Source organism: Macaca fascicularis, chromosome 4 (assembly GCF_037993035.2).
Source record: "Macaca fascicularis isolate 582-1 chromosome 4, T2T-MFA8v1.1".
Lineage (NCBI taxonomy): Eukaryota > Metazoa > Chordata > Mammalia > Primates > Cercopithecidae > Macaca > Macaca fascicularis.
In genome coordinates this window covers 38,984,118-39,003,270 of record NC_088378.1, presented here as the reverse complement: position 1 = coordinate 39,003,270, position 19,153 = coordinate 38,984,118, and the positions used below count along the sequence as shown (strand labels likewise).

General features: G+C 35.7%; 1 protein-coding gene across 2 annotated transcripts in view; it reads left to right on the top strand.

The window, feature by feature from the left end:
* The window catches only part of HBS1L (HBS1 like translational GTPase), a 93,949-nt gene extending 76,559 nt beyond the window's left edge, over positions 1-17,390 (top strand). For both annotated transcript variants that reach the window (XM_005551902.3, XM_005551901.3), the window contains 5 exons: positions 2,817-2,907; positions 3,290-3,398; positions 12,662-12,762; positions 15,556-15,700; positions 16,732-17,390. In XM_005551902.3, the coding sequence (XP_005551959.1) occupies positions 2,817-2,907; positions 3,290-3,398; positions 12,662-12,762; positions 15,556-15,700; positions 16,732-16,743 (458 nt within the window). In that variant the 3' untranslated portion in view covers positions 16,744-17,390. The remainder of the gene's footprint in view (positions 1-2,816; positions 2,908-3,289; positions 3,399-12,661; positions 12,763-15,555; positions 15,701-16,731) is intronic.
* Positions 17,391-19,153: the final 1,763 nt, after the last annotated feature.

Sequence of the window (19,153 nt, the reverse complement as noted above, 5' to 3'; positions counted from 1 at the left end):
ATTTTGACTAAAACTTTCTAATTCTATACCTCTTTTATTCTGGCTTCCAACTTTAAGCCTCTGATTTCTGAAGATCTGTTTTATACTATAAAATAATATTATTTGTAACCACTTTAAGCTGAAGTATAACCTATTGAAAATGTAAAAATTTTTTAGATTTTAGTATTTTTTTCTCTGTTACTCTTAATTTATAGTTTACATTTACCTGACTACTTTATAAATTTGAATGTATGTTTTTCTTGAATTAATATGCTCTCTTTAAAAGAAGATTTCTTGAAAAGTTTAAGAAATTAGTATCTATTGAAGTTACATGGTTTAAACTATATTTAAAGATGAGTAAGGGAACGAAAACCAGTTATTTCCATTTGAACTTTTTATTTCTGCCCACTAGGGATCATGAAATTTCTGTTTTGATAAAAAGTAATATGCACTTTAAAAACAGTGTCATTTTCTATAGATCTGTTCATTGTGTGCAAGTATAGGTGTCTGCTTTTGCTTTTTAAAGTGATTAGAGCTATAATACTTTTGAAACACTATTTTTTTGATATGTTAATGATCTTTTTTGAGAACAAGAATTTTTTTATGATTAAGAGCCATAAATTAAAACCATGATCCTAAAGTTATCACAGACCTTGAGATTGGCTCCCTTGTAATCTCTAAAATCCTTAGTCACCTCTGAAAGTCTCACATTCTTTACCCCCGTCTTCTCTATACTTTCCACATGTAAACTCTAAAGTATTGTCTTTAATCAGTGTTTGTTAAGAAAGAAGTCTTTTTTTTTTTTTTTTTTTTTTTTTTGAGACAGAGTCTCGCTTAGTCGCCCAGGCTGGAGTGCAATGGCGCAATCTCGGCTCACTGCAAGCTCCGCCTCCCGGGTTCACGCCATTCTCCTGCCTCAGCCTCCCTAGTAGCTGGGACTACAGGCGCCCGCCGCCTCGCCCGGCTAATTTTTTGCATTTTTAGTAGAGACGAGGTTTCACCGTGTTAGCCAGGATGGTCTCGATCTCCTGACCTCGTGATCCGCCCGCCTCGGCCTCCCAAAGTGCTGGGATTACAGGCGTGAGCCACCGCGCCCGGCCAAGAAAGAAGTCTTATCAGAAGCCCCAGGGAAGAACCACCCTACTCCTTAAGAGCCAGACTTTTAACTTAACGGAGAGATTCTCAGTCCTCGATTTCTAACCTTACTGCTTTTGCTTGGTTTACTTGATTCTTGAATGCACTGTTCTGTCTCAACATTTTTGGGTACTACTGTGGCTCTCTAACCAGTACTGTCCCAAAAGAAACACTTGACTGAATCTACTACCAACAAATAGAAATTCTAAATTACTTTTTTTGCTTTATTAACATATCAGGCTCATGGAGTATTAAAAAAGGGCTTCTTTTTGTAATGTTTGTCCAGTGAGAAAAGTTTTTTGATAAATGTCGTATGTGAAACGGTGTAACATCATTGAGGAGAAGAAGAACCAGATAATATAGTTACCTTTGGAAAATTTTATACTGTTAATTGAACTTGTAGTGTGAAACCTCTACAAATTTTTAAGCCAAAGGCAATATCTTTTGTATGTAAATACCTAGCTTCTGTTTTTAATTCCGTATTTCATAGCAAAATTCAGATACAGTCATTCTAAATTTACATTTTAAAGTGAAATCTAGTAAGTTGATATTTAGCAAACATTCCTTAATACCATAATTGCTAACATGTTTGGGAGGAAGAATTTCTGATACTTGAAGAAAGTTATGCCTTCTTTTCTCAAGATGAATGCAGATGTGCACATACATGATATTTTGCATAAAACTCTAGATTGTCTCAGAGCTCTTAAAGTTAAATCCTTGAGCTCCCTAAAAGTCAGAAACTCTCCCTGCTGCATAGGAAATGAGTATTTTCAGAAAGATATGGGTGGATTATAATTTACTAAGAACATGTCAACATGTCAATCAAGAACCATCCACAATGGTTGGCCTACACATTCTCTTTGTCAAAAGGCCTACATTCCTATGGAAAGGAACTTAATCCATAAATGGATTCCATAAAATCAGAAAATATGGCATATATTTTAAAAACCTTTGAATAAGATAGCTGAGTATTGCCCTTGGGAACTGCTTTCCCCGACTATCTTCAGGACTATGTCTAGGTAAATAGATGTATATCTCCAGATATATAGCAACACCTAGGATCATTTTTAAATTAAATTTTCTTATCACTATTTCCTTAATATTTTTCTTTTCATATAAGCAATCATTAGTACGCAGATCTCTCTCTGGAAAGAAGTTCTTTTAAGCCAGGAGTAGTTAAGGGGCCTGCTGAGAGGACCATTTGAAATTCTGACTGAGAGTATGTGTCCCATGGGTTACTTGGAAAACAAGGATTACTTGTTTAGGTGGTTGTCTAATTAAAAGCAAAACTCAAGAAAATACTGCTAGACATCTTCTCCAGTCCCATCTTTTATGTCATTATGAGTAACTTGAACTGTGTTTTGTCTGTATCCATTAATATAATAGAAATATTTGAATGGGGCCTGTTTAATGAATATACCAATTGTGTCAATTAGTTTAAAAATCTTGATTAAATAAGCAGAAGTCGGCCTTTTATGGGCAAATACAAGTCACTTTATGTTTAGGGTGGTATTCTAGAAGAGTCAGTTCTAGAGGAAATGTGTTTTCCTCAACGCTCACAGTTACACTTCTTACTCTCAATCCATTCATATTGAAAATGATGAGTAGTGACTGATGAAGCACAAATCAGCCAAACTCTGTTGGTTGTTATGGTTTGATATCGAGGTGTTTCACTGTATGCTTTGGTTCTTACTCATTTCCAGGAATCACTCTGCATGATGAACCTGTTGATTGGGCAGCAGCAGGCGATCATGTTAGTCTTACTTTGGTTGGGATGGATATCATCAAAATCAAGTGAGTGAGAAAATGAGTTTAAGCAACTGTTGTCTTCATATAGGACCTCACCTCTAAACACGTGTATTTTGCAATCTACTAGTTCAGTTTTGAATTTCATTTGACCAAAAATAGACACCTGTGGAAATGTAAGCAAACTTACTTAAAATTTTAATTAATACATGTCAGCAAACATACTTGGCATGTGCTTTGAGTGAAAGCTCTAATGTGTAAAAATGATGTAAGGTTAATAATGGTTTAAAGCCATGTTTTAGCTCAGAAGGGAATATTTAGAAAAAGTCCCTAACTAATTGTTTTACTTTCCTTGTAAATGTTTTTGAGGTCTTTCTATTTGATATAAATTTGTCCCCCAACTACCTTTCCTCTTTTTTTGTTCTTACAGTGTTGGCTGCGTATTTTGTGGCCCCAAAGAACCTATTAAAGCTTGCACTCGCTTCAGAGCCCGAATCCTCATCTTTAATATTGAAATTCCTATCACTAAAGGATTTCCTGTAAGTTCCCAAATGTTTTATTCCTGTATTCAAAGTAATTTTATCCTAAAAGTGATAACTTTCTTTACAAGTGGTGATACTATATTTATTTTCAATTAACATCTTATTACTGTAATCCAGAAAAACTTATGATTAGAAAATCATTTTTATTTTGTTTTTTATTTTGATCCTTGAGCCTGGGGCTTTTTAAAAGGCATTGAGAAGATATTTCATAATAAATAGGATACAAAGTAATGATAATAAAATTTATCCAGGGAAAAATGATAGACACATTTTCACTGTGTTCTAAAGTTTACCTAAGTTTTTTAGGTTGAATCATTCTGGGTTTCCATTTTGTTTAGTATGTCGATTTGCAGTTTTTCTGATAATAAAAGTAATAGATTGTTTAGAAAATTTTTGAAAACACATAAAAATATGGAAAATAAAAATGCCATATATTTGCATAATCCATAAATATGTATTTTTACATGTCAGTGTGTTTTAATGTGAGCATTTTATCCACCCAGTATGTGTATATACTGGTATGTATTGGGTGTATTCTGGGGATCCTAGATAGACAGTAAACTTTAATTGTGCTGAAGCAACACATTCAGACCCTGCATGTTGTAAGGTTGGTTTGCCAGCGTCATTTGAACATATACATTTTATGGGAAGAGGGAGATTTTATACAATAATGTTACCTGCCCTGAAAAGCTGTTACTTGTTAATAGTCTGGATTTTTTGTTTTATGTGTAATTGTTTTGAGATATTTGGGACCATACTCTTACAGTTTGGTACCTTGCTTTTGCCACATGACGGATGACCATTTTCCCATTAGACTTTTTTTCTAATTAGCTCATATAGTACAGATTCTGCATGACAGTAAATGTTTCTCAGTGACATTTCTACCATTTGATGCATCTTTGAAATAAAAGTAAGACTTTTTAAAGTTAGCGATAGTGGTGGGTTGGCAATACATTTATTTGGGTCATTTATACTGATACACTTATATTTGAGATAATCATGTACTTTATAATTCTTTGTAATCATTTCTACATTAATTTGATCATGTAAAATTATATTTTAAGGTGCTATTTAGGTACTTTACTTTCATAATTATATTCCATTTCTTCCATACACTAAAAAAGAAATGAAAGCTTTAAAAAAAATTACTATAGTTGAAGATACTTAAATATTCAGAATTCATGTATTGATCATCAAGTAACAACAGGTTAATTGTTGTGAGCGAATGGAACTCATTCATAGAAAGCAGTATGTCCTATGGGGCAAAGGAGAGGTTGGTTACTGCATATTTTTACTCATGCAGTAATAATATTCGCCAATGGAGAGGGAGAGAGGTCAAGAGGTCAGTAGTGACTTTGAATAGTAATATTGTCTACCTGACTACTGTAGTTTCTTAAAAATAAGCACGAATTGCAAGTTTTTCAGTGTTGCTTTAGGAGATTCTACTGGCATACATTGATTCAGAAATACCAGGATCAAATTTGTTTCAGAAAAAATGGTCATATTTTGTCAATCTACTCCCTATGGGAGAAAAACTTCAAAAAAAATTTTTTTAAGCAAACAAAGGTTTCCTAAGCTATTAAAATTTTACTATTTAGGGACTAATACCATAATACTACATAAATGTATTTAAATTTCCCCTATTTTATTTCACTAGCTTTTGGGGAACAAGTGATTTTTTCCTTTGTTTTTTATTTATTTGTCAATTTTCTTTTGACTTCTTTTTTTTTTTTTTTTTTACCAACTAGTGGTTTTTGATTACATGGATAAATTGTATAATGGTGAAATCTAAGATTTTAGTGTATCCATCACCCAAGTAGTGTACATTGTACCCAAGATGTAGTTTTTTATCCCTGACCCTCCCCCAAGCCCTACCCGCTACTGAGTCTCCAGTGTCCTCTATACTGTTCTATTTGTCTTTGTGTACCCATAGCTTAGCTCCCACTTTTAAGTAAGCACATATGCTATTTGATTTTTCATTCTTGAGTTACTTCACTTAGAATAATATCCTCCAGCTCTATCCAAGTTGCTGCAAAACACACTATCTCTACCCTTTGTATGGCTGAGTAGTATTCCATGGTGTACATATACATTTCCTCTATCCACTCATTGGTTGATGGGCACTTAGGTTGGTTCCACATTCTTACAACTGTAAATTGTGCTGTGATAAACATGTGCATTCAGGTATCTTTTTGACATAATGACTTATTTTCCTTTGGGTAGATACCCAGTAGTGAGAGCACTAGATCAAATGGTAGATCTACTTTTAGTTCTTTGAGAAATCTCCATACTGTTTTCTTCAGAGGCTATACCAATCCACATTCCTACCAGCAGTGCACAAGTGTTCACTTCTTCATCGCATACATGGCAACATCTATTGTTTTTTGACTTTTTAATAATGGCCATTCTGGCTGGAGTAAGGTGGTATCCCATTGTGGCTTTGATTTGTACTTCCTTGATGATTAATGATGTTGAGCATGTTTTCATATGTTTCTTGGCCATTTGTATGTCTTCTTTTGAGAAGTGTCTCTTCATGTCACTTGCCCATTTCCTGATGTAATTGTTCGGTTTTTTTTTTTCTTGCTGATTTGAGTCTTTTGTAGATTCTGGATACTACCTGTCAGATGCATAGTTTGCAAATATTTTCTTTCATTCTGTGGGTTGTCTGTTTACTATATTCAGGATTTCTTTGCTGTGTACTAGCTCTTTAGCTTAATTAGGTCTTATCTATTTATTTTTATTTCCATTGAATCTGCTTTTGGGGTCTTAGTCATAAATTCTTTATCTAGGTCAATGTCCAGAGGAACCTCTCCCAGGTTTTCCTCCAGAATTTCCATGGTTTCAGGTCCTTGATCCAAGTCCCTCTTGAGTTGACTCTTGCATGTGGTGAGAGAGAGGAATCCAGTTTTCATTCTTCCATATGTAGCTATCCAGATTTCCCAGCACCATCCGTTGAATAGAGTGTCCTCTCCCCAGTTTATGTTTTTGCATGCCTTGTCAAAGATCAGTTGGTTGTTAAGTATTTGACTTTGTTTCTGAGTTCTCTATTCTGTTCCATTGGTCTATGAATCTACCTTTATACCAGTAACATGCTATTTTGGTTATTATAGCCTGTAGTATAATTTGAAGTAAGGTAATGTGATGCCTTCAGATTTGCTTTTTTTGCTTAGGATTGCTTTGGCTAATTGGGCTCTCTTTTGGTTCCATATGAATTTTAGAATTGTTTTTTCTAATCTTGTGGAAAATGATGTTGGTATTTTGACAGGAATTGTACCAAATCTGTAGATTGCTTTGGGCAGTGTGGTCTCTTCCGCGATATTGATTCTTCCATTTCATGAGCATGGGATGTATCTCTGCTCATTTGTCATCCATGATTTCTTTCAGCAGTGTTTTGTAGTTCTCCTTGTAAGAGATCTTTCACCTCCTTGGCTAAGTACATTCCTAGGTGAGTTGGTTGGTTGGTTTTGTAGCTGTTGTAAAAGGGATTAAGTTCTTGTTCTTGATTTGATTCTCAGCTTGATCGTTGTTGGTGCTACTGATTTGTGTACATTGATTTTGTAACCCGAGACTTTACTGAATTCATTTATCAAATCTAGGTGTTGTTTGGGTGGAGTCTTTAGGGTTTTCTAGGTATGTGATTATATCATTGGCAAACAGAGGTAGTTTGACTACTGTTTTCCAATTTGGATGCCCTTTATTTCTTTCTCTTGCCTGATTGCTCTGGCTAGGACTTCCAGTACTGTGTTTAATAGAAGTGGTGAGAGTGAACATCCTTGTCTTGTTTCAGTTCTTAATGGGAATGCTTTCAGCTTTTCCCCATTTAGTATGATGTTGGCTGTGGGTTTGTCGTATGTGGCTTTTATTATTTTGAGGTATGTTTCCTCTTTGCCTAGTTTATTGAAGTTTTTATCATTAAGGGATCCTGGATTTTATCTAGTGCTTTTTCCACATCTATTGAGATGATCATCTGGGTTTTTTTTACTTTTAATTGTTTCAGTGATGAATCACATTTATTGGCTTGCATATGCTGAACCATTCCTGCATCCCTGGGAGGAAACCTCCTTGATCATGGTAAAATACCTTTTGGACATGCTGTTGGATTTTGTTTGCCAGTATTTTGTTAGGGATTTTTGCATCTATGTTTATCAGGGATATTGGTCTCTAGTTTTCTTTTTTTGTTATGTCCTTTCCTGGTTTTGTTATCAGGGTGATGATACTGGCTTTATGGAATGAGTTAGGATTCTCTCTTTTTCAATCTTTTAATAATTTCAGTAGGATTGGTGTTATTTCTTTGAATGTCTGGTAGAATTTGGCTGTGGATCCATCTGGCCCTGGGCTTTTTTGTTGTTGTTGGCAATTTTTTTTATTACTGATTTATTCTCACTGCTTGATATTGGTCTGTTTAGGATTTCTTATTTCTTCCTGATTCAAGCTTGGAGGGTTGTATGTTTCCTCTAGATTTTTCAGTTTGTGTGCACGGACGTGTTTATAATAGTCTCAAATGATCTTTTGTATTTCTGTGGTGTCGTTTATAATGTCTCCATTTTCATTTTGAATTGAGCTTATTTGAATCTTCTCTCTTCTTACTCTATATTTTTTTAAGTGGAAATAATAGAAGAATGGATTAGACTTTAAGTTAATTTATATTTGATTTTATTATTTTATATATATATAAAGCATGGAATTTACCACTTTTAAGTGTACAATCAGTGGCATTAAGTACCTCCACAATGTTGTGCAGTCATCACTATGATTCATTTTTTTTTTTTTTTCTCTTGAGATGGAGTCTCTCGCGTCCAGGCTAGAGTACGGTGGCACAATCTTGGCTCACTGCAACCTCTGCCTTCTGGGCTCAAGCAGTTCTCCTGCCTCAGCCTCCCGTAACTGCCTCAGCCTCCCGAGTAGCTGGGACTGCAGGTGTGCGCCACCACGGCTGGCTAATTTTTTGTATTTTTAATGGAGACGGGGTTTCACCTTGTTGGCCAGGCTGATCCCGAACTCCTGACCTTAGGTGATCCACCAGTTTTGGCCTACCAAAGTGCTGGGATTACAGGCGTTGAGCCACTGCGCCCAGCCAGTCATCACTACTATTCATCTGCAGAACTTTTTCAACATCCCAAACTGAAAATCTGTACCCATTAAACAGTAACTTCACATTATTTGCTCTTGGTATCCCCTGGTAACCATTCTTCTACTTACTTTCTCTGTGAATTTGCCTGTTCTAGGTTCCTTATGTAAGTGGAATCATACAATATTTGTCCTTTTGTGTCTGGCTTATTTCACTTAGCAAATTGTTTTCATGGTTTGTCCGTGTTGTAGTGTGTATCAGAATTTCATCCCTTTTTAAGCCTGAATAACATTCCATTGCATGTATATACCACCTTTTAAAAATCCATTTATCTGTTGATGCACATTTGGGTTATTTCCATCTTTTGGCTGTTATGAATAATGCTGCTGTGAAAACGGATGTACAAGTATCTATTGGGATTCATGCTTTCCTTTCTTTTGGGCATATGCCTAGGAGTGGAATTGCTGGATCATATGGTAATTCTATGTTTAACTTTTTGAGGAACTGCTAAACCATTTTCCACAGGGGCTCTACCATTTTACATTCCCACCAGCAGTGCATAAGGGTTCTTTTTTCTCTACTTCCTTGTCAACACATTAAATAACAAGTTTTCTAGGAGTGGGGTGTGGGAGAGGGATTTTTAAAAATATAATAGGCAAACTAATAGTTGTTAAGTGGTGTCTTATGGTGGTTTCAATTTGCATTTCTCTAATTAGATGCTGAACATCTTTTCATGTGCTTATTAGCCATTTGTATATCTTTGAGAAATGTCTTTTTAAATCCTTTGCACATTTTGAATTAGGTTGTGTTGTTATTAATAGAAATTCTTAATATCATCCCCTATTACATACATGATTTGCAGATATTTTCTCCTATTCTCTAGGCTGCCTTTTAATTCTCTTGATAGTGTCCTTTGCTGCACGAAAGTTTTTAATTTGGTTGAAGTACAGTTTATTTTTTCCTTTGTTGCCTATGTTTTTGGTGATTATCCAAGAAATCATTGCCAAATCCAATGTCATAAAGCTTTTGTGCTATGTTCTCTTTTAAGAGTTTTGTTGTTTTTGCTTTTATATTTAGGTCTTTGATCCATTCTCAGTTAATTTTTGTACATATGTAAGGTAGAACTTCATTGTTTTGCATATGGATATCCAATTTTCCCAGCACCATGAGTTGAAAAGACTGTTCTTTCCCTATTGAATGGTCCTGGTACCCTTGTTGAAAACCAATTGACTATGTATTTGTTAATATTTTTAAAATACAGGTTATCCAGATAATTAAGGAAAGTAATCTATTTGGCCACCTAACAGATTATGTAGCCCATTTGAGTTTATAAAACACTAGATAATTTGATTCTCATAACACTACATGAAGTCTAGAATCCCAGCCTTTACCGGAAACCCTTTAGGCCAATGGTTTTAGAACTCAGAAATGTTAGAACTTTAGAAAGGTAAATAATGCGTAAAGTTACACAACAGAAGGGAACAACACTCTAAAATCAAAATATTAATGTTTCTGCACCAGAACTTATTAACACTAACTGAGATAAATTAAGATCTGTACATTGCCTCACTTTAAGTCTGGTTTTGCACTTAAATGGGCTTGTTACAGACTTAGGAAAAAACTTCAGATTTTCAGTCTTTTGGGACTTGGGAATTGCAGGTAAGTGATTGTGGACCTGTATTAGTATGGTTCCCATTTGTAGTTAAGGAATTGAACCCTCCGAGAAGTTGTCCTATATGAATAATAAGTGATTAAGCCAGGACTCCTTATTCGTTACCTTTACTCTGAAATCCAGTGCTTTTTTTTCCTATTACACTATGCCGCACATTGCTTTGAATTATAGATTACTTTGATTATATATAATCTGAATTAAAATGTTGAGATAGTGTACAGTCACTTCTCTCTATTATTTTCGCGTAATAATTTGTTTGAGCTACTATTTGCAAGATACTGAGGAGATAAAAAGACATATGAGACCTAACTTCATGCTGCCACCACCCATCCTTTGTTCACCCTGATTTTACCTGGAATGCACACATAGCTCACCAAGGGTAGAAAGAACTTAATTAGGTTTGTGTGCTTCTGTTCTTTCAAATTTGGCCATGGAGATTGGTTCCAGTTCCTTTGTCACACCTTGGCTAAGCGAAGTGAATCCTCCTTGTTTACATAAGTTGTTTGTTACAAAAGAAATGTTTCTTAGATACTTAGACTTATATTTATGTTATGTTGATACTGGTTAAGACCTGAATGCTTTGAATGCACAGAGGTGTTTCTCACCACTTTGCCATGCGTTGTGGCAAGTTTTTCACCCCCAGTAGTCAGTTTTTAATTCTTTTGGAATCTTTCTAGTTCTGACTCCTCAAGTGCCATTGAAAAATAAAACCACTTTTGTCTTTTTGGAGTAATGGAGGCTCAGCTGTGCCTTTTTGTTTTGTTTTGTTTTTTTAAATTGAATGAGTTGGTTTAGAAAGTTCCCAAAGTCTAGGATTGTGCATCTACAGCCCCTCTTGCATTTCTGTTTTCTGAATGTGCAAACTATTTTGGCTAGGAAATTCCAGAGTAGAAGTGTCAGTGTTTCTACAAACAGCATTAAATGGTCCTTATAAACCAATGAAACTTTGATAGTTCTGATATGTCCTGGGAATTGATCTTTCCAATACCTACAAACTGTAGACATATTACACGCTTCATGCTTATTGCACACTTATTATTTGAGCGAGGATAGTCAATCAATGTTCTGGTTTGGATTAGGGTGTATCCAAACCTTAGCTTCATCTTCATGAAGCGAAAGGTTCCATTTGTATGATTTCTATAGGCCTCCTTGTAAACTCAAGTGGGAAGAGCTTTCAATTTGTAATTTCAACTGACATAAGCCTAAAATTCAGCTCTACACGTAGCATCATGGCCACGTTAAATTGCTTAACCTTTTTTTATTTTAATTTTCCTTACATATAAAACATGGAAATAATAGCTAATATATAAGACCATCAGTTAACTGAATGCTTGCCATGTGCCAGGCACCACTTTAAAATAACATTATCTGATTTTCCTCATTTCAGTGATAAGGAACCAGAGGCTGGGGATTTTAGGGGTGGAAGATTGTTAAAGAAATTGTGCCAGGCCAGGCACAATGGGTTATGCCTGTAATCCCAGCACTTTGGGAGGCCAAGACAGGCAGATCACCTGAGGTCAGGAGTTCGAGACCAGCCTGGCCAACATGGTGAAACCCCGTCTGTACTATAGTACAAAAACTAGCTGGGTGTGGTGTCGTGCACCTGTAATCCCAGCTGCTCTAGGGGCTGAGGTAGGAGAATTGCCTGAACCTGGGAGGTAGAAGTTGCAGTGAGCTGAGATTGCACCACTGCACTCCTGCCTGGACAACAGAGCAAGACTCTGCTTCCAAAAAAAAAGAACTTGCCCCAAAGTTCACACAACTAGAGGTGATTTGAACCCAGGTCTGTCTGACTTCAGGGCCTACTCAGCTACCGCATAAATTAAATAGAACTTATAAATCGTATCATACAATGCTTGTACCCAGTGTAGTTAAAAATGTTAGTGTCCTTCCTCTTTACCTCTGATTTATTATAATATTCTTATTCAACAATGAATACATTAATTACTGTGAATATGGTATTATCCCCCTCTCTAATTTGTATGAGACAATTCATATTCGTTGAACATCTACCATGGCAGGCACTGTGTCTGATCCTATTTAATTTTCGTCATAACACTATAAAAGCCTACTTATTTTACACTTGAGGAAACTGAGGTACAGACAGATAGAAGAGAACGAGTTGAGATTCAATCCCAGGTTCTTTCCCTACTACTTATAATAATAAAAATGACAAAAACATTTGTTCTAAATGACGAATTATCTTACTTAATCTTTACAACAACCCTAAGATGTTGTTACCCTCCATCTGTACAGAGGAAAAAGCTGACAGGTTATGCAGTGAGCTAAGTTGATACAGCAATTGGTGCAGTAGAAATTTGAAATGCCTCTCATGACTTTTTTCCCCTTAGTAAGTTAAGTAACCACCTGATTAGAGTGGTGGGACTTAGAGGAAGCAACTGGAGATCCTGAAAGACTCCAAGCAGTAGCACTGAATTGAAGATAATTAAGTGTAAGTGCCAAAAGAAAAGGACAGCGATACTATGCAGATTTTTATGTTATAATTTTTTTTTGTTTTAGGTGCTGTTACACTACCAAACTGTCAGTGAACCCGCCGTTATTAAACGATTGATTAGTGTCTTAAACAAAAGCACGGGTGAAGTCACAAAGAAAAAGCCTAAGTGAGTGTTTTAATACAGAAATGATAAGCAATTTAAGCCAATTTTTTAATGATTAGCTCATTTGTGTAGTATTTCTCTTTGTGGTAAGTGAAACCCATTTTTACTTGTTCCAGAAATTATTTTTTTCAAGGACTAGATTAAAACAAACATAAAAACAAGCAAGTATTTAAGCTTTTGTTTAGATATGAATGCTAGATATAATTTCTGTTATGTGTGGTGGTGGAGGATGTGAATTATAAATAAACGTAAATATAAGCTTATATATGTATGTACATTTCAAGCCGTAGATACTGATGATGTGAAAATAAGGGCATTTCAAAAACCAGACCTACGTTTTAAAAAGTATGTCTAGACACTGGTTCCAAATTTCTACTGCGTGTTTAACTTTCTTGTCACCTCCTTAATAAGATCATTCCCTACGCTAAGCTAAGAAGAAAATAATCTACACACTCTGTAGTGCCTGCTCTTTTCCCATCTGGAAAGTTTTTTTTTGGTTTTGTTTTTGTTTTTTGCTCATAGTCCACGTGGAGCCTTACGTTGAGGTGATCAGCATCCTGTTGGGCCTGCTGATTAGCATTAATGTCCAGGCCTAGGTGTGACACTTTCCCTTTGGCTAGGACAAGATTGGGATTTTTTAAGTACTTCCTCAGAAACTAAGTATGTAAATAAAAACAAAATACAAAACTGGAGATGAATGTTACAAAATAGATTTCTTGGCCGGGCATGGTGGCTCATGCCTGTAATCCTAGCACTTTGGGAGGCAGAGGCAGGCGGATCACCTGAGGTCTGGAGTTTGAGACCAGCTTGGCCAACATGATGAAACCCTGTCTATACTAAAAATACAAAAATTAGTTGTGTGTGGTGGCTCACAACTGTAATCCCAGCTACTCAGGAGTCTGAGGCAGGAGAATCCCTTGTACCCGGTGGGCGGAGGTTGCAGTGAGCGATGATCGTGCCAGTTCACTTCAGCCTGGGCAAAAGAGTGAAACTCCATCCCCCCCGAAAAAAAAAGAAAAAAAAAGATTTCTTACCCTAATCCAAGTTAAGGCTAATTGCAATTTGGTTTGGCTGCTTTAGCTTTGGGGTTTCCCTTCCAACGTCTTTTCCAATAACATCCCAAGTCCCCTTTTTTCTGTCCTTGGTGTTCCTCATCTTTTACACCTGCAGAAGAGGCCAAATGTGGGTAGTGGGTTAATAGGCTGACTGCAAGTGGAAGAGGAAATCTTACATTGCTCTAAACCCTTGCCTGTTTCACTGTTAGGAGGAAGGGCTACTTTACCTCTCTTCTAAAGGTAGATCTTTATATTTAACCTGAGTCTTTAGCTTCTGGCATGAGTGTTTGCCATAATGTTCTGAGAAACACGATATAACTATACGACTAACATTTCTTGAGGGCCACTATTTTTTAGGTTGTATTGTGAATGCTTTCACATGATGTATATTCTTAGCAGTCCTGTGAAGCATCTGGCAAGTGACACAAAGCTCAAGTGATAGAGGCAGGATTCTAACCTGGTCAGTTGGTTTACATAGCTTACATTCTTTTGTTCAGGAGCCAGGTTGTTTGACCCAGACAATTGATACAGAATTTTCAGTCTGAAATTGGCTCATCATATATAATCCTGAGTCTTCCCCTCCATGCTTCTGCTACAAAATCCTAGCTCAATGATGGTAGAGTTTAACATATATTCTCATGTTTGTGTTCCCTGTCACCTTATTTGTAGCTTTATCCTTTTATTTTGCACAGCTGTTTGGCTTTTCCCTTTCATTCCTGTTCAGGTACGTTGTAGGCTCTTGATTATGCAGTATGGAATTTAATGTTTTAGAAACTAAATTAGGAACAAGCCATGTATGTATTAGATGCTCTCCTTCCTAAGGAATGAACTTAAGCCTGAAATTGTCCGAAACTGATATTTGGAATTTTTGGTGTATTTTTTTAGAACCTTCTTTTAGTCTGTCTGCCCCTGAACTAATCTTTCAAAAGGAGAGTTTATGATTTCTGTCCACTATACTTCTAGAGTACATCAAAATTAAATTAGAAAACAATTCCAAAATGTCCCTTTTTAGGTTCTGCCTCTCTCACTAAGTCTGAGCAGGACCTACCCTAGAGATTTTTTGTTTACTTATTTTTATGAAACCATTTACAGTCTGATCCATGCCCAGTCTTCCTTCATATTTTACAAGTATCATATTGTGGAAAAGCTACTTATGTGATTTTTGTCCTGAACTCTGCTAAGGAACTATTATTCCTGTGTGGGGAAACAGAGAGATTGCTTGCTTGATTGAGGATAATCTTAGCAACAGCAGATTGATTGTCCTCTTTACAGATAACTTCCTAATACATATTCTCCAAATTACAGTTTTACTAGGAAAGACATAGGGCATTATATTCCGCTTTGCAAATACTTTTTTCATAGAAATAAGCCTTAGTATAATTTTCTTTATTAGATAATTGAACTCACTTTCTTGAGGGAATGAAAGAAAAAGCATTTCTTTCATGAGGAGGGGCCCTAAGCATTTTAGGCTATGGTGGTCCTGTAAGGGATAGAGTTATATTTGGAAGACTGGTAAAAATGAACTACCTAATGTTTCTTAAATCTAGAATTACTCCTCATTTCTTTCAACTAAAGCAGAAAGTCCAGAGACATATATTTTTATTTAAAAAATATTTTTCTTGGTTTTGAAAGACACAGTTGATATGTTGGTTAAATGTGAAATATTTGTTTTTCAGGTTGTCATTATTACGTTTATTCACGTCTATCATATATTCATTTGTTCTTTTTTTTGTCTGAATAGGTTTTTGACTAAAGGCCAGAATGCATTGGTAGAGCTGCAGACACAAAGACCAATAGCTCTTGAGCTGTATAAAGACTTTAAAGAGCTGGGGAGGTTCATGCTACGTTACGGTGGTTCTACAATAGCTGCTGGTGTTGTCACTGAGGTATTTTAAAGTGACTCATTATATATCCATAGTTATGATGCCTTTTCTTTTTTACCTTTTAGGAATGAAAAGAAAGCATTGAGGGAATGAAAGAAGAAGCATTGATGAGGAGAGGCCTTACGCATTTTAGGTTGTAGTGGTCCTTTAAGGGATAGAGTTATATTTGGAAGATTGGTAAAATCTTCAATGAGATTTTATGGCTTAAAGGAAACACAGCTATGCTATTAGAATAAGAAATTAGAATTTATATTAAATTCTAATTGCTGGAGAAAATAGCCAGAAATGAACCAGAAAATTTCAGTGATTTAATTTCTTCTACATTATCATAATTAATATGAATCTTGTGAATTTTAAAGGGTACTTCATTACTGCACATGATTGTTTTCTGCCTAAAACTAGTTCATTTAATTGGATATAACATACTCTTTAAGTTGCATCCGAAGTGAGTTACACATATCATGAAAGGTCTTTCTTTTAAGTTGCTAAAGCACCAAGAAACTCTATATACATCATTTAAGTAAAATGCATATGGAAGGCGGTGTGGGGTGGAGGTGAAGAAAACAGCTTTCAGAGTTACACTACCCGTTTGTGTTCTTGCTCCACCAACTTTTAGCAGCATAAATGCATTTCTTCTTCAATTTACCTCCTTCAGTATAAAAATAGGATAATAGAATCTACCTCCTAGAGTTGTTGCGAAATGAAATGATAACGTGCAAAGAACTCGGCACAGCAGTCGGCACATATGAAGCATCCAATATGGTAGCTGATGTCATCAACATCACATTTAATCTATCAAGGCATTCTTTCTAAAAGAGCATTCTAAAAATAAGATAGAGTTGTTTGTGGAGAATAATGGAGAGAGTATAGTAAATTGCAGAAATAGCATGACTAGGAAAGGAAGAAAGTTGCAGAACAAATAAAAAGATTTTCTCTTGATATAATAATTCTTTCACTGTAATTTTCCCGTTGTTGTTCTTATAATGTGATTGATTAAATGATAGCAAATGTCTTTTTTTTTTTTGCTTTAACAGATAAAAGAATGATGGGTCAGAATTTCTGCCGTGTTTCCGGATACAGTGAAATAGCTAACCTCTGTTTCAAAGAATCCAGTCATTAAGTCAAAGGAACAATGTGCAATTGATATTTTTTTAGATGAGAGGAAAAATTAAAGCTAAAATTAGCTGCAAAGAAGTATTAATAATCACCTCTGCAAAAATTATAAGTTGCCAACTGGCAAAGAAAGGCTAATGTTAAAAACAACTTTCCCTTTGAAATGTTAGTAAATGGATTTACTTCGCTGAGATTTATGGCAAGTGTCAAAAATAGTATCCGAAGATACTGAATCATCATGAAATGAACTCTACTTCTGGCCAAAGCACAATGTATTTGCAGTTTTCTCTTTTGATTCAATTATACTGCACATGTTTTAAGGAAAAGTAACTTAACTGGGTTTTTCAGGCAGTTGATATTTGACCTAAGCTTTTTTTTTTTCCCGGTTAACGCTAAGAAAAGATTTGGGAAAGGTTATAATAAAGGTATTTTGTGGTGACCATAAGAATGTCCCTCCCCAAACAAGTAAACTTGTGAAAGTTTAATTTGGAATTAGTGGAAGCTGTTCCTTTGAAAGCCAAGATATTATTTAAGTTGTAAAGCCAGCTAATAAAATGCCTTAGTGTGAGCATAATACAAACTGTGTTTTGTTCTTCAGACATTTATGAGATTCTCTAGACATTTATGAGATTCTCTGCCACTAACATTAAATATGATTTAGGGGTTTTGTGGGATCTTTTCCACCTAAGAGTTTCCTAGTTCTGTCACATGAATTATTTTTTATCCTAATGGCAGATCCAATTTCATCTCATCCATTTTTTTAACCATAACTTGCTTTTCCTATTCTCACTTTTAGAATTACACCTATGATGGCCCTGTCTTTATCTTGCTTGCCTTATAAATTATAAGTCCCCTGTGAGTAAGTAAGAGTCGTATTTTTCTTTAAGGTTTCAACAACAAACCCCAAAGTTTACTTATTTAAAAACAGGTATTCGTTGAGGTGCCTCCTGGGTGCAAGGAGCTTTAGAGTAGATTTTGACCTCAGCTGGACCTGGAACTCTGATCTAATAGACTATTTATGATAAGCCTTTTTTTTTTTTTTTTTTTTAATTAGAAAGCAGTGTGATTTGTATATTGATGGCTTAACATATACAACAGCATTTCTTTTCCCCGCCCCTTTTCATGAACCTGACATTTTGAACATAAGCAATAACATCCATACGGTAAAGTAGGCAGATTATACATGTGCTGCTTATTGGATGATTACCAAGTGAACACACTTGGTATATTTCTTTACCAAAATACATGTGTAGTTGTCACTTCAGAGTAAATTCACTGAGTTAAGAAACTTTTATTTATATATTAATATTAATCAGGAATTTAACAGATACATGTGACAGAAATCTAACTTCAAGTGACTTAAGCAGCAAAGAAAAATTTTTGAATGACATAACTGAGAAAATTAGAGGTAGCTCTAGCTTTGGTTCAGTTTAAATCGAGCAGCTCACCCAATGTTAGCAAGGACTCATCTCCACTCTGCCTTCCTTAGTGCTGGTTTTGCCCTCAAACTCTATACAGAACTCTTAGCCCGGCACGGTGGCTCACACCTGTAATCAAAACACTTTGGGAGGCTGGGTTGGGAGGATAGCTTGAGCCCAGGAGTTTGAGACCAGCTGAGGCGATATAGTGAGACCTTGTCTCTACAGAAAAAATTTAAAAACAGATCAGCTGGGTGTGGTGCCACATGCCTGTAGTCCCAGCTACTCAGCAGGCTGGGGTGGGAAGATCACTTGAGCCCATGAGGTCAAAGCTGCAGTGAGCCATGATCGCATCACTGCAGTCCAGCCTGGGCAGCAGAGCAAGACCTTGTCTTCAACAAATAAAAAACCTCTCCTGTAATGCCAGGTTCTTGACAGGATGTGAAAATTCCACACTTACATCCTCAGATCTTCCATCCAGGGCAAGGACAGACTAAAAGAGCATATATTTTCCAGAAATCCTAGAAACATCTCATCATTGACTCTGATTGAATTTTATTTATTAATACTTCCCTAGGATATCCTGTGTTTGAGTGTGAAGTAAGTATCACACAAAGCATATAGCTAACAGTTGTGGGAGGATTGGAAATTCAGGGTGCTGTTAGGAAGGGGAAATGGATTGGGGTTTAAGGTAGGGGGAGTAAAAACAAGAAACCATCCACTCTGTATATTATATAAGACCATGATGGAATTAAGAATTTTAGTTTACAATTTAGCATAAACAAATAGTAGTAGTAGAAATTAATGCATTTATTCATTCCTTCTCCAATAGTGTTTAAGTACAATCTTTTTTTTTTTTTTTTTTGCATTTTATTGATTGATTGTGGTTGAAGGGAGTGGTGATATTATTTCGAGGATTCACTGT